The 25,575-nt window shown below is 41.1% G+C and overlaps 1 protein-coding gene across 2 annotated transcripts in view; it reads right to left on the bottom strand.

Annotated features, from left to right (window-relative positions):
• Nucleotides 1-501: 501 nt before the first annotated feature.
• Nucleotides 502-25,575, bottom strand: part of UBE2E2 (ubiquitin conjugating enzyme E2 E2) — a 341,147-nt gene continuing 316,073 nt past the window's right edge. For both annotated transcript variants that reach the window (XM_038390202.2, XM_038390203.2), the window contains one exon: nucleotides 502-2,601. In XM_038390202.2, coding sequence (XP_038246130.1) covers nucleotides 2,504-2,601 — 98 coding nt within the window. In that variant the 3' untranslated portion in view covers nucleotides 502-2,503. The remainder of the gene's footprint in view (nucleotides 2,602-25,575) is intronic.

The following is a 25,575-nucleotide window of genomic DNA, read 5'->3' on the forward strand; positions in this document are numbered from 1 at the left end:
TGAACCTGAAGTACAAGCAAAATTTTGGAGAAATGAAGAAATGTGCTGAAACTTTTGCAAATTCTAACCAGTAGATTTTCACTCTGCCCCAATAAAGAGAATGTAGGATGCATAGATGACTGGAGACATTGCACGAGTGGATTAATATCCTTTGTGCAAAGTGCTACCTCCATAATTGTTCCCTCTTAGTCCTTTTTCTCTTGGGGCTTGACCGCAACCTCGTATTCTCCTGTCATCAGGATTCCAATGATATTAAAACTAAGACATAGCTGTTATATCCAGGACTTTACATTGATCTGCAATATTAGCAGCAGGTGAGGAGTGGCTAATGTAATTTTTTTTGTTTGTGAACTTTTTTCAGTTAACTTAAAAGAAAAAAAAAAGAGTTGTGGAGAAACAACCACAGATAATAAATATTTTCTAGACTAGCAAATCCAGCTAGTAACAGACTACTCCAGTAGACCAGTCTCCTTCTCTTAAAATTAGGAAGCTTTTGCCTAATGTTATTCAAAACCACACTCATATTTATTTAAACAGATAAAATGCCAAACACACACAGAGGTGAATCTACAATGTTTCAAGGTCTCCGACATATATTACAAAATAGAACAGATTGAGATTTATTTAGACCTACCAGTAGCCAAATCATAAAAGTATATAAATATTTCCATGGCTCTGACAGATTAGATTTCTTTGACATGGTACAGTACATCTTGATTATGCTTTGTAGTTTTCTAATAGAGATTTAGACTGTAAAATGGATTTAGGGCAATTTTTTTAAAACATTAACAAAAGGTGGATGAATGTACAATAAATATTAAAGCAGGACAGAAAACAATGCAGGCTTTTTAATTTAAAAAAGTGACATTCCAATTTAAAAATCTGATAATATACTTTCCACCACACACAAATACTTGTTAATATACAGTTTCATACTATTTATTAAACATATAATAGGTAGGTCATTTGATACAACCCACTTTCCTTCCCCCCCCATCAACTGACCCCCATCCTGGTAATATTGCTATGAGCTCTGAGACTACCAGACATTCAGATAATATTAGTGTCTCATAAATGTAGATACTGAGCTCCAAAGACTTTAACAGTTGTTTCAGGGGAGAGAGAAAGTGTGCTGCATGCAGCTTCTGTAATGTTTAATTAAGGAGACAGGGATTTTCCAGGATGCCTTTGTAACACAAAGAGCGTTTAGAATCAGCATCAGAGTATATTTTCCAAATCACAACACCCACACATTTCCTTAGCTGAGTAGAAGTTTTCCTTCTATGGCTGCATACCTAAAATTAGCCTGAAGGTCAAATCTGAATAGAAATACCCTTGCCATGGGACGTGCTGGGAATGATTGGTGCAGTGGGCTCAATTTTGCCATTGAAAACCTTCATTTAATTTTTTTAAAATAACAGTTGCTTTTATAATTACAAGAGCCTGGGGAAAGGAAAAATTAGCCCTGACGAACAAAATTGTCAGCCCACCATCTACTTTCATTGTGGGGCTATTTTTGTAACCAGCTGTTTTAACTATTACAAACAAGATGGATGTAGAAAAGAAGATATATAGGAGGTTTCAGGGTAGCTGGACACCAGTAAGTAACAGGGTAGCTTTTTAAAATATATTTTTTAAAAAAGCTTATATTAAAGCTAGAGTTTATTGAGAAATTCTACATGTTAAGAAACTTATTGTCAAGGAGAAATTAAAAGTTCAGGACTAAATATAATGATTAACTTGCAATGGTATTATGCAAGTTTAATTGCATGCAGAGCTATACCATTTACACTCTACAAAAAGCAAAAGCACTGTCTTACAAAAAGTGCATTTATCAGCCACAGTGTTTTATTGAGTGCTTTGATAATACAAGTGTACATCAACTGATCCACAGTCAAAAGTGGCAGGTCCCTAAGAAATTTACAAGCACTTTTTTTTTTGTAAAGTAAATCAAAATACATATTATTTTGTTCAACCCAATAGCCTTTTGTGTGGGAAACAGAAGGCTAGTGATAAACACAGTCTTAGTAATGCACAGTGATTCTTGATTTTAAGCTTTTATACAAAACTTGTTCCCAGTAGCATGCACCCACCATTAAAGACTTCAGTACAAAAAAATAACCCTAAACACTACATTTAAGTAGAAACGAGATATAATTCTGAATTTGTTTGTTTTCCCAAAGACCACATGAAAAGAAAAAACCACACATCAATACAAAGCTTTGGGACAAAGCTCTATACTATTACAGATCCAACATTCTTTGCACTGATAACCAATATTCCCTGTCTACATTTGAGGGAAGCAACTTTCAAGTTAACAGAATGAAAAACCAAAAACCAACAAACAAAGAACCAAATACAAATAAAAACAGAAAGGAAGGACAAACTTTTGTCACAAAATTGTTCAAAATTTAATAAAAAATAAGAACAAAGGGAAGGGAAGGGCTATTGATGCACTTAGTGAATGTGCTTGCACAGGTCCAGCATGTTCTATAGTAGATTCCTATGTAGCATATCTCTTGGTCCACTGTCTGGCCATTCTGTCATGCTCTGCTCTGTTAGTCATATACTGAGTGGCAATACTTCCAACCAGGGGGTCAGCTGAAAAGAAAACAAAACCATGAAATACTTGTCAGCCTTTGAAGGACTGTCTGCTACAGCTGGAGTCCAATGAAATGTTGTTAAAACCAGCTCAATTAAGCTCCGATAGGCTTAATCTGAAGAACAAGGTGCTTTTATGTACGCTTTTCCATTTTAAAAGCAGATCTGCATATAGGGAGAAATAATCAAGAGGATGTAGTGTGTTTTTTAGCAGTGTGACTAAAATAAATTGCCAGGGGATATGTGACTAAAACAGGGCCAATTTTTAAAAAGTATACTTCATAGCTCTTAAAATAAATGTTTCATTATTATTTCAAGAAAGTTACATAGAATATTTCACAATTCAGATAATTCACATAACAAGAAGCTTATTTATGACCTCCAACTCCTGCACATCTCTTCCCTTCCCCCCCCCCCATCCATGCTGCAAATACCAAACAATTATAGTGAGCACCAATCCCATTATCATGTGGAACGGAGTGTATGGAAGAGTGTATGGATTTATTTTACCTTTAAGAGCATAAAACTAAGTTTAAGAATTAGAGCAATACACAGTTTCCATGGGAATTAGATAAACCCAAGAGTCTTGGTATTGCTGGTTGGTTTATGTGGGCTTTTTGCACATCCGGGAACTCATCATGTGGCCAAAATAATGCATGATCTGGTCTTCCTATGGTACTTTCACCTTCCCCCAAAAAAGAAATACTCGAGAAGACCAGATCTCACATAATACTGACTCCATAAATGGCTCTTTGAAGCATTAAACAAAACAACCAGCCAACCAACCAACCTCTGGGAGGGCAAAGGGAAATCCCACAACCAAGTCCATACATACTTCTCTAGGAACGACTGTACTTAACGAACATTTCTCCCTTTCAGGCAATAATATTTTGTCATTTTAAATCAGGTACAAATCTACTGACAGATTTTCTCTTTTCTGGGCTGGTATGTGTTCTTCCTGTTTCTGGTGGAGCAGTGAGTCTCTATTACACCTTCACACGTTACAGGCTCTATAGCATGGATACTATATTTCAGGCCCAGAAACAACACATATGACTCCTATTACAACCAGTTAATACTGCTTTTTAATTGGTTAGAGATGATGCTGTTTGGCAACGCGAGTCACATTGTTGGTGATCTGAGTAAAGTGCTTCCATAAAACTTCCAATGTTCATCGCTCTGAGGACCAAAAGCCAGGTCTTTTGCATGGCAGAAGAATTCTAATTAGAGTTCAAGGTCAGAATAAGTTATTCTGGGTTAGCCAGCTATGGTTAGATTGGGTTATTTCCAGTGTTTGTAAATCACCTAATGAAAAATATCTGTTACACAGTGGTTAGCGTTCTGAGGACTGGAGTCTTTGTTCCTAGGGTCACTCTCTCCAAGCTAACAAAGAGAGACAACACTGTGAATGCTGCATGCTCAGTCCCTTGGGTCCCACTCCTGCAAATACACACATGCTTAAACTTTAATACCTGGAGTATTTCCATTGTGGAACAAACTAGGGTAGAAAAGTTAAACGTGTGATTAGTATTTGCAGGATCAGGGGCTAAAACAGAAAACATGATTTCACATGATAATGGCCTCTCTACTTGATCCAGGAGTGGCACTGGTCGGTTCCAACCATTCTTGCTAAACATGAGTCACCATAACTTTAGGCCTGAGGGGGCCTTTCTGAAGAATTCTGAAGGGAGGAACAAAAAAAACCCCAAACACACAAACATGCATTATGGTAACAAGAAGGAAATTAAAACAAAAATAGCAACTGCATTAAAAACTACAGCTTTGTAGGCCCATCAACCCTGCTCCCATTGAAGTCTATAGCAACATCCTATTGATTTCAGTGTTGTGAGATCACACTCTTCATGTACATAATGAAACAATTTTGCAATGCTATGAAGTATGAATTGAGTTAACTGTGCTTGGTATATGAAGTGTCTTCTTCAAATAAAATAGACCTATATTTTAATCATACCCCAAATCAGTTATGAAATGAATGAATACCAACAAATACAGACATACTGTAAAATGAAATACAAATAACTATGTTAAAATAAATTGAGGATGGCACACATGCCAATAGTAGCAAGAAAATGAGTTGAGTGTCTTATCTCTCTGTTGTATAACATATTTATCCTTCACTGGGCCTGTCCTATCAACAGAAGTTATAACATTACTGTGAGAGGGTAGGCTGCCATGGAGGGCAATAGAACATAGTGGTTAGCCCATCCCATCACCTGGCCTCAGCGGTTAAAGGTTTGGAAGGGTCCTGATAGAGACTTAAGGGTCCTGGTAACAGATGGTGATTCTTGCAGGAGGGCCAGGCAAGACTCCCCTCTCATCCCATCAACTGTGAAGGAGGTGTAAGAAGGGGACCAGTATAAATGCTGCATCCTGCCTCACACCAGACAGGCACTGACAGGAGAAGGCTAGTCTGCTGAACTCCCCAGATTGGAAGACTAATTGGAGAGGGAGCGTTCAGGTAAAGGGAGCTGGCAAAAAGCCTTGCAGCTGGGAAAGACTCCAGCTCCAAAAAGAGGGTGGAGGGTACCTGCTTGAGGGAGGGGAAGATGACTAACCTAAAGCAAAGAGGTTAGAGACACAACCCCAACCCCAGAGAGAGAGCTGAGGGAGGAACCAGGAAATACTGGTTACTCTAAGGCAAGGGGCTTAGGATACAACCTCAGTCCCAGGAAAAGGGCTGAGGGAGAACTCCTGTTTAAAGGAGAGAGATGCTGATTGTTTTAAGGATAGAGGTAGAGAAAGCTTATAACAGTACAATCCAGCTGCTGTGGGGAAGAGCCGAGACTGGCTCTTAGGAAATGCCTCTGTAACTGGTCTCAGGAGAAGCTGTGAGGAACCACAAAGTCAAGGTCTTGTGAAGATGCTGATGAGTGAGGTAAAGATATGAGCAGCCCAGGGAAAATGGTGGCGGGATTGGAGGAATGGCTCTCAGGTGCCTAAACAAAGTCCCTGGGCTAAAAACCAGAGGAGAGGGTGGGCCTGGATTTCCCTACTGCTCCCCCAGACTAAGAGGGGAAGCCTGAGTGTTGAGAATAAAGGACTCCCAGAGTGGCAAGTGCCAGATGGAAATGGGCTTGAAGGTCTTTAGATTGTGTTCCCTTTTTAACCTCCAAAAAGGGGAATGCATTAAGCAGTGACCTAGCTGGGGAGTTAGACTACATATATTGACAGTCTGTTGTGGCACCAGAACAAATAAAGAGGTACGAGACTGACAGAACCCTTGCAACTCCACCCCTAGACACTAGAGGAGCCACTCTATGAGAAGCATGAGTGCAGCTACACATACAGAGTTGGTGAAATTCTGCAAGACTTACTCCCTGTGTAAAGGAGGCACTGCTGTACTGCCTGAATTGAAAACATTGTTGTACGCAGTGTAGTTGTAACTGCATCAGTCCCAAGATCATAGAGAGACCAGGTGGGTGAGGTGATATCGTCTATTGATCAGATTTCTGTTGGTGAGAGATGAGCTTTTGAGCCACACAGAGCTCCTTTTCTTCTTTCCCAGACCTGAAGGGGAGCCCCGTATGGCTTGAAAGCTTTTCTCTCTCACCAACAGAAGTTGGGCCACTAGAAGATATTACTTCTCCCACCTTGTTTCTTGAAAACATTGTGGCAGCTTTAATGCTCAGTCCTGCAAGGTGGTGATTCCTCTGTCCCTAATCCAGCAAAACATTTAGGCATGGGAGTAGTCCCACTCATTTCTCTCAGAGAGCCTCATTGTCTTAAACTGCAGTTATTTTATTATCACTATTTCTAAAAGTTTAAATTAGAGTTTGTGTCTGTGATCATACTGTGTTAGTGATCTACTTCTGCCCTACAAATCGGTAAGGATTACATGATATATTGCCACATACCCTGTATTGTTTCCTTGTAGTCTCCTGTCTATCTATAACCATCTCTTGCCTCTTGTCTTATACCCTTTTGGGTAGGAACTTTGTTTTGTGACTGTACAGCACCTTGCACAACATTGTCCTGATACATGACGAGGGCTTCTAGGGGCTTTGGTAATACAGACTAATATAATGTGTCCAAGAGCTCTGTAGTGGGGTGGTCACTGCTCTTGCTCTGAAGGGCTTAAAATCAGCCCTGGGAGTGGGCTGCAGCTGCGAGAGGGCTGCTGCTTGGGAATGCAGCAAGCCTCAACTGATGGGGAAGGCAGCCACAGATAGGGCCATGCCCCAATCAGGTTGTAGCTGGCCCTATAAAAGGCCAGTGAGCCAGGCGCTTCTCTTTAGCTTTTGAGAGGGAAGCACCTGGCTGCCTGGGAGCTGAGCAGGGACCTGAGGTAGGCCAGTGCTGGGGGAAAGGCAAGAGGGGCTGGGGAGCTCCAGCCTGACAACCCCCCCCCAGGCTGTAGGGTCTTGTGCGGGGCCTAAACCAGGTGCTGGGGCTGCAAAGGGGCAGCCCGGGACTAGGCAGAGTCAGTATGTCCTACCCCCTTTGCCAATGGTGAGAGGCCATTACAGGCTGCAGTTGGCCCCAGTGACTGGGGCTAAATGATGACTGGCAGTAGGCACTGAAGCAAGGTGGGATTAGGGGGTTCCCTGGGGAGGGGAGACCCAGAGGATACTGCTGGGGCAGAATCCCCAGACAAAGTGGCACCAGGGTCCAGAAGGGACACAGGGGTGGTGATGACACCGGCTTCCAGAGGGCTCTCCGGAGCTGGAAAACTAGCTAATTCTCAGCCAGCCAGCAGGAGGCGCCGTGGCGGTGAGTCTCAACGTTAAAGCTCCCAGAGAACATAGCTACTGTGTCCCCTTCCACCTCCTTCCTTTTCCCCTTCGGGACTAATCCAGAGCCCATGGAAGTTAATGGAAAGACTTCTATTTACTTCAATTTAGATCTGGTCCCTAGAGAGGGTAGCAGCGCTAGCTTTATGGGGCTCTTTTGCTTCCTGAGTGCAAGGACTTGATTGGTGCCTGGCCCTGAGCAGCAGGTGCAAGAATAGGAGTAGGGAGGCAGTGGATACAGCACTAGATTGAAGCTCATAAGATTTGGATTTTATTCCTGACTGCTATTGGTCTGCTGTGACCTAGGGCAAGTCACTTCATCCACCTGTGCTAGTGCGCTTCTGCCCCCAACTTTCGTCTTTTTTTTTTAATTGAGATTGTAAACTGTTTGGGGCAGGCCCAGGACTGTCTCTTACTAAGTCTGTACAGCGCCTAGCACAATGGGACCCTAGTCTTGGCTGGGATGTCTAGGTAATACACTAATATAAATAGGGGGGAAAATATTCCCTCTCCCTTCCTTGCACATCTCAGCAGATGCTGAGCACAATTTGGTTCTAAAATGGCATTATTCAGGCAAATTAAAGGATTAAAATATTTATCCCATGCTCCATAAAGGTCACACTTTCTTTTCACATCACTGTAAAAGGGATTCTTGTTTTCCGTATGTAAATGTCTGCATTTATTTCCAACAGTAGAAATTTTGTTGATAAACTTTGTAGTGGTGTAATTCATTAGTTACACCACAGTTCATTTTAGAAATCAAATGGGAGTGTGTCCAAAAACAATGAAAAATAGTGGATCAAAATGTAAAAGTAATGCACAGTTTTGGCATGATCAGGAAAACTTATGAAATACATTAAAAGGACAAACAGAATAAATAACAAAATTAAACTACACTTCAAACACTAGAGAAGCTGATGAAAAATCAAAATAAATAATAATTTACCACAAAAAAACGCCACATAAAAGGCCAAGCCAAAAATACAGGCCTTAAAAATAAACACATACAAATTATGAAGTGCAGCTCTGCTATAAGAAAAGGAGTACTTGTGGCACCTTAGAGACTAAAATTTATTAGAGCATAAGCTTTCGTGAGCTACAGCTCACTTCATCCGATGAAGTGAGCTGTAGCTCACGAAAGCTTATGCTCTAATAAATTTGTTAGTCTCTAAGGTGCCACAAGTACTCCTTTTCTTTTTGCGAATACAGACTAACACGGCTGCTACTCTGAGCTCTGCTATAGTTAAGGTACAGAACAGCTTAATGTTTATAATAAGTTAAGGAGGGGCCTGATCTTGCAAACACATATACACAGGTGGCCTATCTCAAGGGACTACCAATGAGAACATGGTGACTCCTGTACATAAGTATTTGCAGTATTGGGCCCTTACTGTTTGTGAAAGTAAGTGCTGGTTTAAGACAGCATGTACAGCTACCCCAGATTGCACAGCTAATGCACAGTAATCCTGACCTGTAACATCCCTGCCATGGCACTAATGAGACTCTTGAGCAGAGATTACCAACTGCGCTAAATTATGCAGTGGGTTTGTGATGAACATAAATATTTATTGCAGTGAAGCCATATTATGCCTAACTCAGGATTTCACCAGCACAGTAGATGTTGGTGACTAGGACACATTATCAATTTATATAAGAAGTTGGTGCAACTCCCAGCAACTTCAGACTTTGGCCCCAGCAACCTGATAAATTATTATTGCATGAAGTCCACAACTCACAGATTTAAAAATCAATTGCCTGGTGTACTTAGCATGCTGAAGTAAACCTTACTGTACAATATCAGGACTGAAGTGATTCCAAGTGAAGTCAGAGAAAAGAAACCAGCAGGTAAACATTATGCTCTATGGTACCAGACGGATTCTATGCAATAGTATTATCTTATGGTAAAAATAAACAGACCAATAGATCCTGCTGTTGCAAAACCAGTGGACAACAGCAGTCTTCTGCACCTCAGATAAGGCTGTGATCATATAACACAATTTGCAATATATTGTTTTGGACTGTGGATACACAATATGCAAGATTTTGTAAAGGTTAAAGAAAACAATGTAACTGCAGCTGAATTAGTACAAGAGTGACTCAAAACCAGGGTCGCAACAGGATGGGGGCAGGGCAGCAGGTTCCCCGCTTGGCTACAGACCCTACCGAGTCAGGGAGGTCTGAGCCAATTCTGGTCTCTCTGGTGTGGGAGGAGAGGTCCTGGCCAGTCTCTATCTTACCTGCCTCCCAGAAATCTCAGGCTGCCGTCTCTGAAACCTGCCTCCTCGACCTCTTTCGCTTCTAGGCCTGTGCTACTTGGCAGTTAATCTGGGCGCCCTCCATCCCCCTCAGGAAAATTCTTTTTCGTCCCATGCTCAAAACACATGGCAAAGGATAAAATTACATGATGTAGTTCATGATGGACAGTGGCAACCAATGGAACCAAAGTTTGAAGGAGTCTCTTGGTTCATTAGCAATAGACCTGTGGCTGACAGCTTTCTAAATGTGGGAAGAATTATGTAATTCTCATGTTGTACTGGAATTCATTTCACTGCACTTTAGTTTTAACTGCTGTGCATAGCTTAAAATGGCTTGATAGGCTGATCTACAATGACTTGCCATGTTCTTTTGCAGTGCACTTAACATGATTTCATAAGGACAAAAATGTTCCTCATGTCTGTCGTGAGGCCAATCAAATTTACAGTCCAATTCTAGTCTGATTCTCTTTTCAAGAGAGTTCGTGTACTGAGGAGTTGGATGAATCCCGGTTTGGTCATTACAAAATTTCAGCTTTGTTTAATAGTTAATGCTTTATCATTCACAAGACAAACTTAAAACTACATTTCCCTCAAATAAATGAAATTTATTACTATGCTATATTTTAATCTTATTGTATTTTTGCAGCTAATTGCAAGTCAGAAAATAATTTCAGAGCAGAGCTCATCTCTTGGGCTTTTGAATGCTGTTTTAAGAACACAGCAAACTTACACTATCTCCATTTTTTTAATTTCATTGGAGTATCTCCTCCATCAGCCATGTGATGTGCAATGAAATCCCAATTGCTGGTGTCAGAGTGGTTAAAGGAGAACCAATTTAGGCTTAATATGTTTGTTGTATATAAAATAGTTTACAATACATTAAATATTTCCATTATATTTAAAATTTCAGTGGGAAAAAAATCTGATGGAGTTACTAGAGTATCAGAAAAGGGTTCCAGAAAGTTTACTGAGGCTAAATAACATAGCCTTGTAAAAAAAACAAAAAAACAACAACTCAGAATCCAATCAATTGAATAATAATTTTTTAAATTATTTAGGATTGGGAAAAGCCAGTCCCTGCAGCTGAAGAGAGCAGAATTTTAGGGGCTGGAACACTGCTGCTTACTGAAAGGTCTGATTCTGCCTCCTGAGCTATAAACTGTTCTGCTTCTTAAGATGCAAGCTGAAATCCCACTCTATAGGATCAATAGACCTTCTAGTACAGAAGAATTTCGGGGGGTGGGGGGAGTAACACTTGACAAATCTGTTTTAATTGTTCAGGTTGAGTGAAATGCAAAAAAAATACCTGTAGAAGGCATAAATAAAAGTAAATTAGTTTTTTTAAATATTTGGACATTATGTATATGATTTGTAACTTAATTACCAACCTGTGGCCTATGGACCCTAGAGATCCACAGAATATTTGCTGGTGGCCTGCGGAGAAGTGAAGGGTCATATGGTCCTTACTGTTTTTCCAATTATCCCCTGTACTGCTTCTATATGCAGAAGCAACTGCAGTATTTGCCATAAGGATGTCTTGCAGTAGTGAACAGGAAGGGAGATAGTCTTAATGATCCTGGGTGGGAAAGATCCACAAGACTCTCTCTTAAGATGTGGTCCATACTACGAAAAAGTTGGGGATCTTTATTTTAAATTCCTTTAGGCACAGTCAAGGTCCTAAGTAGGATGGGTACCCTGGAATAATTCTTCCTAGACAGTATACAGGTGACTATTGTCGGTGGCTAAAAATAAAAGTAATTTTTGTTTAGTAATATTAATGCAAATACCTCTACAGGATGGTATATATTCCTATATTGATTTGCAGTAAAGTCCAATTTTTCAAAGGTGGTTAGTGTGTGTGCTGTCAAACTCCAGCATTTATGCATGTTCATATTTACCTACCTTTGAAAAACTGCCCTCAAAAGTTTTACAACACCCCTCTCCGGTGATTTCTTAAGGTTCAACACTATTAGAAGGAAACTGCAAATGTGAATCATTCACTGGAACACCAGTTGACTTAAGAGCAAATGAAGTAGATAATGCTGATAGTTTTACACATCAAAAATATGTGTCCTTAAGCTTATTATTAAAAAAAGTACATTGTGATGCTCAGTAACTTGTAGGTGCCTTAAAAAAAAATCACAGGAACTATATAATGATTGGGGAGATACAGGTGTCTAAAAATGCAATCCACAAAAGATGCATGCTGGATAGGGAGCCACCTATGCCAGCCAATAGGAGATACCATTGAGAGGGGGTATGTACTAAGTCCCACCCCTCTTACAGAGAAGTCCTGAATCTGGGCTGCAGGGAGGCACCTATCTCTGCAGCAATTCCTTTCTGGAAGTCAGGCTGCCTTGCTTCACACAAAACAGCCTAGAGGGGGAGGAGGGGTCCCCCTTAAACTTTTAGCCACATTTCACACACAACTGCTGGGAGAGAGGATGACACTGTAGCCTGGTGGTTAGGGCACCCATGAGGGAGACCCAAGGTCCAGTCCCCCTGCTCCAATGACTCTTTGAAGGTATTACCTTCTAGATAAATAATTAATAGGACAGACTGGGGTATCCCACTGTGGAATCCCACAGAGCTCAGTGGCAGGAGCACACTGCTGAGAAGTGGGAGACCACTGTTCAAATCCTTTTTCTTCCCCTCAGGCAGAGGGGGGGAACTGAACCTGTGTTTCCCAGATGAGTGTGCTAACCACTGGGCTAAAAGCAGGTACCTTCATCGGGCTAGGTTTGAATGGGACCCAATCCGGTAGATGGCCTCCAAGTATGCCTACTGGATCAGGCCTCTATATGCGTGATGTAGAGAAGCACCTAACTTCCTCTGGGGCTTAGGTATCTGTATGCCTAGAGTGAGGCAGTAGTGCATGTACCCAGAGTCAGAAACGTAGGTGCCTAAATGGCAGCCAAGGGGGAATTCTGCAGAACTCAGTGGAGCCTAAAACTGGGACTTAGGTGCCTAAGTACCTTTGCAGATCTTGGCCTTTGGGACTTTCTGCACTATACATGCCTTTGGACAACTTAACATTCTGGGAACAAGGGGTTAAAAGAAGAAAAATGAATTGTTCTCTGATGGGAAATATCTTGCCTCAAGGTTTCCAGTGTGCACCACATCACCTGTTATAAAAACAAACTTCTAGAACCACAAGTCAAAGCTACCAGGTGTCTTGGAATGGACAATGAGGTGTATTTGAAGTACATCATAGTATCCATCATTAATTATACAGTAGCAGCATTTTCCAACCTTTGTGGGCAGTCTGGACAGTCGATCTCTCCTCCTATTATTAATTATGGACATGTGAACAATTTCTTAGAGGTGGCACACTTAGCTATAGCACTAACCTTTTACCTTTGGAAATCTTTGCTACCATTATAGGGTACAAGTGAAAATGAGTTTAATATAGCACTAAACTCCATTTTTGCTACAATAAGATTAGCCACACAGGTGAGCATCTGATCAATAGATGCTCAGGACTAGAATAGCAGAGTTAATGTAGGTGAGGATGAAGAGCAGTAGCAGAAGTGTGATGACATTTATACATTGGTGCCTATGCTACAATATGAAGTGTAGCTAGTTTTTCATTTTCATAAGCTCTAAATCAGCTTACAAACAATAACTTCTTTATAAATACATCTATCCATCTACTGAACCTAACTCTTTGGAGAGTATAGAGCAGAGAGACACCTATATCAAATGAACTAATATTTTTATAAGGGAAGTGGGATTTAGTACAAATAAATTATGTGGTAAAAACAAACAAATAGCTATTTCTGTACAAAAAAACAATAACATTCTAGATAATTGTTCAATGTTTACTAAAAGAGGATACACTAAGAATATCTTTTAAAATATAAATGTGACTATACAAGCATAGTACCAAGATAACTGAGCATACCATGATAACTGAGAATATTTTTGAATACGACTGCATAGCAGTTGAAGCAGCAAAGACAATATGTGCAGAACCTACTGTAAATTATATTGGTGTAAAATCATAGTAATTCCCCTGAAGTCAATGGAGTTATTCTGGATTTATAGTTGAAGAAGCTCCTTCCTGTCTGAAAAGAGGGTGGGGAGAATTAACCTGTCAGATTAGCCTGGCCAAATTTAGATTCTTGTTGCAACAGAATGGTAATGTATTTAGGCATCAATGCTTTGTTAGACTATCAATTGTGCTTGATGTGTTTGCCTTAGAGCATATGTAAGGGGACTGTTGCCCCCTTACTAACATTCAGTGGGGGTGTTTTGGTTGGCTAGCTCCCAGTACTAAAAAGGGGGAAGGATTGATGGGGAATCAGGACCCTGAGACTGACAGCCCCCAGGAACAATGGAGAGGCCAATGCTTCAGGTCAGCCTGAATGACAGGACGGGCAGGCTAACAGGGAGTCAGGAGCCCAGGGAGGTCCCATCCTCTGTGTGAGCTGGATTTGGGGTTACGAGGACTCTGCCAGACAGGAGAGTGGAAGGGGAGTCCTCAGGGGCAGGGAGGCCACTGGGTAAAGGAAGTGGGAGCGAGGACTCGGATCCTTTTGCTAGCCCACTTCACTGTGCAGAAGCCAAGAAAATTCCCTACAAGAGTGGGACTATTCCCCCGCTTACACATACATATCTCAGTAGGTGGAACCAACTGGTGGCTGGCTACCATTGTTGACATGGATTTGATAAAGTGGCAATAATATGACCTTCAAAGGACATCACCCCAGAATAATAATGAAAAAATAAGTAAGACATCAACTTTTATCCTTAGAGTACTAAGTGAAGGGTGTATCAGAAGCTGGAGTTGGAAGACTATGAAAAATGAGTAATACACACCTGTCAAGAATTTTGCCTGTGAGACACTTGCATTTGTAAAACTCAGACAGCTCAAGAAGAGTTTATCATCACAGAGATAATCTGGTGGTTAGGGTACTAGCTGGAGACAAAGGTTCAATTCCTTGCTCTGCCAGACTTCCTACAGGACACTGGGGCAAGTCATTTAGCCTCCGTTTCTCACATCCCCATCTGTAAAATAGGGATAATATCTCCCTACCTCACATTGTGAGGACGCATAGCAAATTGTGAGTTGCTAAAATCATATGGTAATGGGGGCCATATAAACACGATAGACAGATCACTGTAGGTGTCAGTGATATCCCCAGGATGTAGCAGGCTTTACTTTAAAGAAGGCTTTCAATACATTAGAACTTTGAGTACTACATATTAGGCAGAAATTGATCTGCTTTCTAGGGATTCTTATAAAGCGGGGTCTCAAACATATGCAGTCTGGGAACCTCCCCAGTGTGGCCTGTGGGGCTCCAGCAATTTGGGCCCCACCTGCTGCCCCCCGCGCGCTCTCCCCCCATGGCGATTTACAATGGCCCAGGGCCCTGGCAGCGCAGCAGAGGTGAGCAGCGGCTGCCTGCTTGCTCCAGTCTGCTGGACCCGCCCTGCGGCCCCAGGGCAGGGCACACTGCCCCCTGCCACTAGCACCCCTGTGGCCAATGGGAAGCTGCAGGGGCAGCAGCATGTGGAAGCCCCCCCGGCCCGCCCTGCCTTGGAGCCCGACCCCCTCCCAGAACCTGCACCCCGAAACTCCCTCAGAGAGCCTGCACTCCCTCCCCACACACCCCCAGCTCCCTCCTCCCTCTCAGAGCCTGCACCCAAACTCCATCCCAGAGCCTGCACCCCAGACCCCTCCCCCACCCAGCGCCCAGCCTCTCACCCCTTTGCACCCAAACTCCCTCCCAGAGCCGTAGGCAGGTGTGGGGTGGAGTTTTTTTTGGAGGGGGTGGGGTTTTGGGTAGCATGAATAACATTATTGGCCCGCTGGGAGGATTTGAGGACCGGTACTGGCCCTAAGGTAAATTGAGTTTGAGACCCCCCGATATAAAGGTTGAAAGAGCAGCCAGCTATATACTAAAGAATATACATTGAGGCATATGTAACATGATGCTGATGAACAAACTAATCTTCTGGAGAGTTAAGTTCACTGTGTGTGAACATAAGTGAGCTCTGCAACCCAATTTGAACACATCTGCCATTCAAATGCTCTGAATACAAGGAAATGCAAAATTCTTTTCTCTAGACTTGCTGTCAAATAACCTGGATGCATGTTGCCCAAAGCCACGGACTGGTGTGATATGAGGCTGCCTTGTGTGAAGATATTCTAGAAATAAGGTGTATTATCCCAATGTTATTAATATGGTTCTTAAAGAAAACTGCTGGCTGTGATTTCTGAGTGTTTTGCCAAGGCCAAATAATTCTTGTTTTAAGAAAGTAGGTTTTGACCAGAGGTGGTTCTAGCCCACTGGGGGCCCTAAACAGGAATATTTTTGGCCTGCCCTCCCTACTACATATTAAAAAAGTGAATGGGGGTCCCCTTGAGCTGCTTGGGGCCCTAGAGCAATTGCTTATAGTCTGCTTATTCCTAATGCCAGTGCTGGTTTTGACTAACCAGTGTCTAGCAGGGCTCCTATAAATTCCAGTTGTTGACAGGTGGTTAGCTGGAATATATAATCTAGGAGTGTGTACTCTGGGTACTGGGATCTCTTGAAGACCTGTCCTTCATTAAAGAAGAACATGCATCCATTAGGAGGATAAGTATGCTGGAACAATTTCAAGTTCTAGAATAGCATCCTATGCCTTGACACCCAGATGCCTCACATCCATTAGACTAACCAATCTATTAGGAAAATATCAGTACTTCCTAATGAACTCAAGACCATCACACCTATTCCTGTTACTAAAAACAGTACAGAGGACAATCAAAAGCTTTACTGGACAGACACTTCTTACACTGCACTTGAAGCCTGTCAAACTCATGCTCTGCTGGACCAACCCAGAGAACAGGTTACAGCAGTCTGGATTTGCCTTTATGAGAAGAAAATGTAAGTGGCAAACAGCAGAAATGGAAATGGCAGCATTCTGATCCAGAAATGCTATGACCCAACCATAAAATCTCAGAGTCTTTGTGTGACTAGCACGTATCTCTAAGTACATAGGTTATGGGCTATGGGTTTTAAGAATGCTTATTTCTTTGATTTATCATGGGGATGGATTGCTAGGGATTTTTCATTTTATTAAATTTTTTTTAATCTATTCACATCCCCTTCCACCACCACCATAGAGCACTCTTCAGTTAAATCATCATTTGGCACAAGTTCCGTGACATCCTTTTCAGATGCAGACAGAATTTCTTGGAAATGATCCTCCATGTAACATCCTGAATAATATTTCACGGTGGAGAATTAAGTGGGAAATTGATCATTTTTCAAGGAGTACTCAGGTTCAAATGCCAGTGGTGAACAGTAACAGACAAGCAACAAATGACCCACATTATGCCTAGTCACTTGATACAGGTGTTGTGGCCATTCTTGCTGTCACATTACAAACATTACTAGTTATCTGTTTTATGCTTGGCTACCTCCATACCTTCCCAAGTAGTTTTCCTGATGAAATTCACTTGCTTCTCCTGGAGAAGGAAAGAGGGGATTTCAGAATCTTTTTTCTATAAACCTGATTTGTGCTTGACCATAAAATCTGGCAACTGAAAATATGGTTGCATGACTGATTAGTTTTTGTCTGCCCATGATCCATATTTGATACAGAGTTGAATTCAAGTTGGCAATGAATTACAGAAATGATATATTCTCAGTACCTTTAAAAAATGGGTGGCTCTGAGTCCAGGCTGACAATCTTCAGCCAGGACTAGTAGTATGCAAAAACATGGCAATAAAGATTGACTAAAGGGGAGGGGGCAGAGAGATTTATCTGAAGAAGAAAAAAAAACCCTAACATGAGGCAACTATTGTGCTTATACATCTTCTGTATAACTTCATATTGTTCAAGAAAAACAGGAAACTGTTTTTCCAAAGGTGGAAATATAGTCCTGAATTGACTGAGGAAGCACACAGTGGATGCTTTAGAAGATAAATTATCTATAAGAATCTTTGGGACGGATGCCTGATACTGTAGTGGATAGGCTAATACTTTCAAAGTCCAAGGATCACAGGTCTAGAAGATATGGCATCAAAACCATTCATGTCCTGTCTACACTTGTCATACTATCACTGAGACCACTGGTGTGTGGAGCTGTACCAGCAGGTAGTTCTCTGTGAAAATGGAAGAGTAGACAAGGTAAGCAAAATGTATCTAATTTTATAGTTGTTAAAACAGTCTTATTGGGATGATGAGATACTTGTACATGAGAGGGGGACTGGGAAGCTACCTATCCAAGAAACCATAAGTTGTGTCTTTGACATTCTGTCAAAAGGGCTGAGAGAAGAAAAGGAAAGCTAGGGGGAAAGAGAATGTGCCCTCTAGAAATGCAAGACTGTTTTGTTATTGCATCTAATCAAGGGAGTAAATATCTTTGCTTTTGCCAAGAATAAAATTACATAAGTCATGCATACCATTTATTTTGGTTTAATCTGATTTTTCTCCTTCTAGTCTTACTAACTCTTGTTTTATGCAGTGTAGTTGTGGCCGTGTCAGCCCCATTATATTAGAGTGTCAAGGTGGGCAAGGTAATATTTTTTAGTGGACCAAGTTCTGTTGGTGAGAGAGACAAGCTTTAGAGCCACACAGGTCTTCTTCATACTGGGAGTACCTTTCCCAGATCTAACAGCAAAATGCAAGGTGAGTGACCCCTTACAATATGTAAAAAGAAAAGGAGTACTTGTGGCACCTTGGAGACTAACAAATTTATTTGAGCATAAGCTTTCGTGAGCTACAGCTCACTTCATCGGATGCATCATGAAAGCTGTAGCTCACGAAAGCTTATGCTCAAATAAATTTGTTAGTCTCCAAGGTGTCACAAGTACTCCTTTTCTTTTTGCGAATACAGACTAACACAGCTGCTACTCTGAAACCTTACAATATGTGCCAACTACTTATGCTAAACAATCTGGTCCACCTTGCATTTTGCTGTGGCACTGGGAGTGTTTCCCAGACCTGAAGAAGAGCTCTGTGTGGCTCTAACGCTTCTCTCTCTCTCACCAACAGAAGTTGGTCCAATAAAAGACATTGTTACCCACCTTGTCTTTCTAAATATAGTTTTTTAATTAAACTACTTGAGTCCAAGATTGTTGTGGGAATTTCATGTAGGCCATTTGGTGAGGTAAAACCACCATCTAACTCTAAGAGTATATCTACATTGCAATCATGGGGTGTGACAGCAGCTGATGTAGACATACTTGAGCTAGCTTTGAACTAGCTAACTAGAGCAGTGGAGTTGCAGTGGCATGGGATTCAGTGCAGGCTGTACAAACCCCCTAGAATGCTGGGTAACTATTCAGGTGGCTGAAGGTAGAGTTTTGCTGATCTGGTACTCAAACTAGCTAAATTAAAGCAAGTTTGGATGTGTCTATATGACCTACAATCACACCCTCTAAGCACAATACCCTAAGAAGAGTCCTGGAGCCTACTCAGTTTGGGATTCTTGGTCAAAATGGCAGAGATTAAGGAATCCTCTCTGATAAAGTTTGTTTGCAGGTCCAATTGATGCCCCAGAAACACCTTATGACCATGGATAAGAACCGAATTTAAGGTGCTCAGGGTAACTGAACTTCATTTTTGGTAACAGGTGGCTATTCCCCCCCCGCAAGAGTCCCACCTTGTGCATTCACTGCCAAAAGGCAAAGACCAGGAGCATTTTCTAGCTTTGAGGCCAAATTCTGACTTCAGTGACAGTGGTATAAATTAGGAATAATTCAATTAATTTTCATGAAGTCATTCCAGATTTGGCCTCTTATCTTCAGCATGGAGCTCTGACTGTTACGATCTCAGAAAGATTGGAAAGAGGGCGACTCAGAGCAGGTGTCTTTCTGCTAACTCATTTTCTTTCCAAAGAGATTCTACCCATTACACAGCAATTGGTAGAGCCTCTGTTTTCACACAGTTGTAGGTTTTTAAGGCCAGATGAGACCATTAGGATGATCTAATCTGACCACCTGCATAACACAGGATATAGAATTTCATTAGTGATTCCTGCATCACTTATGAGATGTATTTCTCTTTGAGGGACATCTTTTTCATTAATATGTTGAAGCCAAGGGCAAATCTACAATATAAATGGCTTCAGATGGTTCCTAGGAGACTCAGAGGAGAGAGACATCACAGAAGTTAGATAGAAAAAACACCCAGTGGGTCATTTAAACTGTCCTCTTGCCAGTACAGTTCTGTTCCAGTCCTATGCTGCTTTATCTAGTCAACTATTAAAAGGCCTAAGTGATGGGATTTCTATTATACTGTTTGGGAAATTTTCTAAAGTCTAACAAATGATTATCAGGAAGTATTTTCTTGTTATTAAGCTTAAATAGCACCAACATATACTGTAGCACCAACATACACCATATCAGCTTGAAAGAGCACTTGTTTTCTGTCTGGTAGCAGCCCATTCACAGGCCCTTCCTTGCAGAAGCATAAATAATTTGTGTGGGGAAGGAGTTTGTATTATGCACAGGATGTGTGCATATTATCCTTTAGGCCTGGCTTAGGCACTCTACTCTGTTCTTCTCGTGCAAGGCCTCCAGAATGGTCTCTTTGTGGGGGAGAAGAGTCGCAGGACCAAACTCAGCCCTGTACTCCCCTCGCAGGTTCCAGCTCAAGGGGGCTAGGCAGAACATCAGCCAGAATTTGAACAGATTGTAAGAACATATGAGAAGCATGCTGAAGAGCTGAGAAAAACCTGCATCTTAATTTGAGGCACCAACCTAGAAAGAAAAAACCTGAAGAAATAATTTGCCTTGTGTCTCAAGTCAAAATAATCAAAAGCAGCTGCTTTTACCTAGAACTGGATAGAGCAATAATAGATCCACAATTCTAAATTTGGAATGGTCTTGTTTTGCTATTTGTTCTTTAGCCATGCTGCTGAAGCTGGCCAGTGTATATCATTTTTAAGAAAGCTAGAAAACTCTGGCAACTGTCACCAATTAACAAACATTCCATAAAAATCTAACTGTCTTTAGCTGAGAAAAGGCACCACTGTAAGTTTAAACTGTTTAAAGAAGGCTGTAGAATGTGTGTATTGGGGTGGGGAGGGAGGGTGGCCAGTATATTTAAAGCCAAATGTTCATTTAATACCAATACGACAATAAATGCAGAACTATTTGTTGAACACACTGATTGTAATCGTAAGTGTTATTTAAATAACAATGTACTTAAGAATGCAATATATTCCATTCTATGGATGTGTCCTCCTATTAAGCTTTATGCACATGAGTTGTGCCACAAATAGCTCCAAATCACAGTTCCATTTTTTACCCATAATGAATATTGTATCTTAATATAACAGCCCATCCTTAAACTGGACACCCTTAAGATGTGTGTATATATATATATATTATGCTGTTCACATAAATGTCTTATCCTCCAGCTACTGCACCTGAAGTCCTGCCATGAATTTAAAGACCTGGCTGCTCAAAAATCAGGGATACCAGAGCAACAAATGGCAAATAAATGGCTTTATCTGATGCTATGTGATGGCTGCAAAAATTCATAAAAATATTGAATTGTGTCAAATTAGTCATGCAACCAAACAGAACAAACTAGAAACACTTGCAAACATGTAGATCACTTCTAAAGGTAAAAATCAGAACCACTCAGAAACACAGGTTCCTGGAATGTTACTTAAGAAAGCAGTGGATTGGATAGCCAGATGATTTATAGCCATGATTGTAAGCTTTGTGCATCTGACAGTTGGTTATGAGATTTTCAGAGTTGTTACTGCAGTCTTGTGGTGAAAATGCTGGAGGGCCAAGGTCAGCTGATATTGATGTAGCAATCTTATTTTCAGAAACTTCAAGAATAATGGAAGTGTGAGATTTGTATGGTGAGCAAGGGTAAATAGTTTAAGATGTGGAAGAAGCATTAAAGGTGGCTGAACTAATCAGAGGTATGGAGTCTGATCTTGGACAATTAGAAGGATAAGATCTGGGGCTATGTAAAGACCCAGAACTAGAAACTGGGCTTGCCTTTGCAAAATACAAAAAGGCAAGGAGGGTACAGGGACATTATAGGTATTTTGCCTTGTAAAAAATTTTAAACTCTTTATTTTGCCAACTCCCTTCCATGTTCAAAAACAAGATAGAGGAAAAACATAACCGTCTAAAAATATTGATGAAAATCTTGGGCAAGCTCCTCAGCAGAAGCTATGCCAATTTATATGAGCTGGTGATTTGGCCCTTGTGTTTATTGGGAAATGCTGAATACCAGATTAAAAGAGGATTAAGTGTAGAAACACTGATAAGGCATCACTTGTATTCTGCGGAAGGAGTTTTTACTATCTCAACCACCTTTTATTAAAAGTTTTGTTTCAGGTTCATGCAGCTATCTTAGTGAGAAAATATTGCATACAGTAAGGAGTGGGCTTCATAAAATATCAACCAGGTTGGAGATATTTCAGCTGGAGAAACAACCTTAGCCAAGTCCAAATGTGATATAGCTGCATCATTCATAAAACTACACTGTAATTAAGATCCTGTCAGTAACTGACAGACAAAATGCAGGACACAACTGTAAATGATCAAAGTGAATTTTGAAAAAAAAAGATAGTAGTTTAAGATGAATTTTGGCATTTGATTCTAATTACTCTAGCTGCTTTTTAAATAAAATTTGTAGTCTTTAATACTGACTAAATGTTTTAGAAACAAAAATAATTAAAATAGCTGAGTTATTCTATGCAACTGCAGTAAGGTTTTTTCATTGTAAATTTCAGGAGGATTCATCATGTGTAGCATAAAGGCTATATTCCCCTAGTATTTGGAGTTACAAATGCTGATTGAGAGGAGAGTGGACTCCTTATTCTGCATTTGTGGGACCTATCAATTATTCTCAATTTAAAATTCTTTAAGATGAATGTGGTTCAGCAGATCACATTGCTTCTGCTAGGACTAATGTAAAAACATATTTTCACACCTCCCTAACTATGAATTTTCCCTTGATGTGAAGATCACCACACATTTAAGGTTTGTAACCATGTATTTATCACATCTTTTATGGCTTATGTATGCTAGCTTTTTTTTTTTAGTGTATTGCTTTTTCTCTTTATTTTGAAGACTGATTTTTAAACCTCCTCAAAAGACAGGATTAAGGTAAATTTAAGATCAGTAACACTAGCATATCAGTTCATCAATTTACTCTGAAGGTAATGGGACTTGCAGAATCTGAGGGCAGAATCTGACACTATTACTACTTACTGTTCACTGTGACTTTTTTTATTTATATCTCACAGTGTTTCTTGAGCTTTAAATCGGAAATCCTTGATGATTTGGGTTTGATTAGCCCATTTATTAGGTCTCATTTAATAAACTAATGATAGGATCTCATTGTGATTAAAGTTAAGTCTCTCACCTAGTCTTAAATAAAGATCAAGTCAAAGTAGAAAAGGCACAGAGAAGGACTACAAAAATACTTAGGCACTAGAGGATCTTTCCCAAAGAACGAAATGATTAAAGATTAGGATTATTTATTCTGGAAAGGAGACAAGCAAGAGAATACATGATAGATATAAAATAATGAATGATATAGAAGAATGCCAGTGAGATGCTCCTAGTTATCTTTCCCCAATAATAATGGGACACAAAAGCTACAAATTTAGAGAAAAAAGTGAAATTGTTTTACACACCAAATAATTAAGCATGTGGAACTCACTATCTTGTTACAGGATACTATTGAGGCAAACAATTTAGGAAGATTAAAAAAAGATTTACAAACACAAGTCATTGTAATGCAAGTTAAATTTTCAAGGGCTAATAGTGCTTATGCTTCAAGACATGAACTGATCACTAGTTAGTGGTCTGGAAGGAAATTCCTCTTGTGTATTATATGATTAAGTGACTTCAGGGAATTTAACACTTTTCACTGAATCTCCTTGCACTAGGTAATCTTGAAGACAAATATCTGACTAGGTGGAATATTAACCTGTTTCAGTACGAGAACTTCTAACTTACCTTTTTGCTGTAAAATTTTGAATGTTGGGTAAGAAAGGAATGTATGACTCAGTTTGGAATTGTATCTAATTACTACAGTATTGTATGTTTAAGACACTACAGAATATACATTACTTTAACAATGTAATCTATGCCACTTGCTTTACTCTTTAAATTATATAACACCCACTAAATGCATTATGTAAATAACTCCAGACAGTTTTCGGAATAAAATTATTAGAGCAGTCCTTATACTTATTTTCTGTTAGAATTGTTTTAACCTAAGTATTTCCATGCAACCTTCTTATGGCTGTATTGATTTTTTTAATGATGGTCTAATGACTGTTTAAAAATACATACCTGCATGTTCACATCTCTTGGTAACTTGCTAACTTGCACACATCAGGTGTTCTCCATGTGCAACTTGAAAGTGTACAAAGATTTAGGTCTACATAAATCTGCTACCCCTTCCCCACACAATTAAGAGCTACAGCTATTCCAAGACAGTTACTGTAGAGACTACAAGAGACAGAGTATTAAGTCCTTTCCCTGAGACCTATGAACTATTTTCTATTTAATGAATGCTTTCCCTGTTGCTATAACGATTCCTACAATCATGGACTCATGCTGAGGGAGGGTTAGTCCATTGAACTGAAACAAAATCTCTAACATTTTTATATGCTCTTAATGGAAAAGAGAATTCATTCCCTTCATTACTGATCTGTGTATAATCATCAATATATGATGTTGTAGTTTTGGCCCCAATCCTGCGAACATTTACACATGTGCATAACTCTACATGCCAATCACATACACTAAGGTAAGTATATATAGATCTACGCACATGTGTAAAGTTATACAGATATGCAATGGCCAGATTTTTCAAGATATTTAGCTACCTAGAGATGCAGATAGGCATCTAAATGCTTTTGAAGCTGGACCATTTAATTCCCATTATTTTCAATGGGAGTTAGGCTCCTGGTGCCTTGGAAAATCCCACTAGATACCTAACTAACATTAAAAATCTGGCCCTAAAGATATGTCTACACTGCAGTTAAACACTTGGGCTTGCCAGGCTCGGGCTATGGGGCTGATTAATTGAAGAATAGGCGTTCAGGCTTAGGGCTCCAGTCCAAGCCTGAACTTCTACACCAGCGGTTCTCAAACTTCATTGCACTGTGATCCCTATCTGACAACAAAAAATACTGCACAACCCCAGGAGGGGGCACTGAACCTTGAGGCCACCCGAGGGTCAAGGCCGAAGCCCAAGCTCCACTATGCCAGGTGGGAGTGGGGGCAGAAGGGGTGGAGGGTGCACAAAGCCAAAGTCCAAGGGCTTCAGCCTTGGGCAGGGGGCCTGTAGCCTGAGTCCTGCTACCCAGGGCTGAAGACAAAGCCCGAGCCCCCACCGCCCTGGGCAGTGGGGGCTCGGGCTTTGGGCCCTGGCCCCCGCAAGTCTAACCCCAGCCCTGGTGACCCCATTAAAATGGGGTTGCAACCCATTTTGGGGTCCCAACCCACAGTTTGAGAACCGCTGGTCTACACTGTCTATAATTAAATAGTCCTGTAGCCCAAGTCACCCGATATCAGCCAGCCGCAGGTGTTTAACTGCAGTGTAGACATAACCTAAATAGCTAGGGCCATGCTTAAAGGCAGTGGTGAGCTGGAGCTGGTTCCCACTGGTTCGTGCAAACCGGTTGTTAAATGTTGAAGCAGTTTTAGAACTGGTTGTTAACCTGCTTCCCTGCAGGGGGTGCTGATGCTTCGATGGACTCCGGCTAAGAAGTGATGTAATTCCTCCTCCAGCCACTGGGGGGTTGTGGGCTGCCGCCTGGCCCTGAGCACAAGACCTGCTGCTGCTGCTGCCGCCGCCGCCGCCCTGGTGCTGGGGCTCCCGATGCTGCCTGGTGGGTCCCCGGCTGCTCTGCTGGACCTGGGCTGTGTCCTGCTGCTCGGGCTGCTCCGAGCCGCTCTCCCCATGAGCACCCACCACCCTGCCCGCGGCCAGCCCCTGCCTCCAGCCACCCCCACAACCCCTGCAGCCAGCCCCCG

This window comes from Dermochelys coriacea, chromosome 2 (genome assembly GCF_009764565.3).
Source record: "Dermochelys coriacea isolate rDerCor1 chromosome 2, rDerCor1.pri.v4, whole genome shotgun sequence".
Lineage (NCBI taxonomy): Eukaryota > Metazoa > Chordata > Testudines > Dermochelyidae > Dermochelys > Dermochelys coriacea.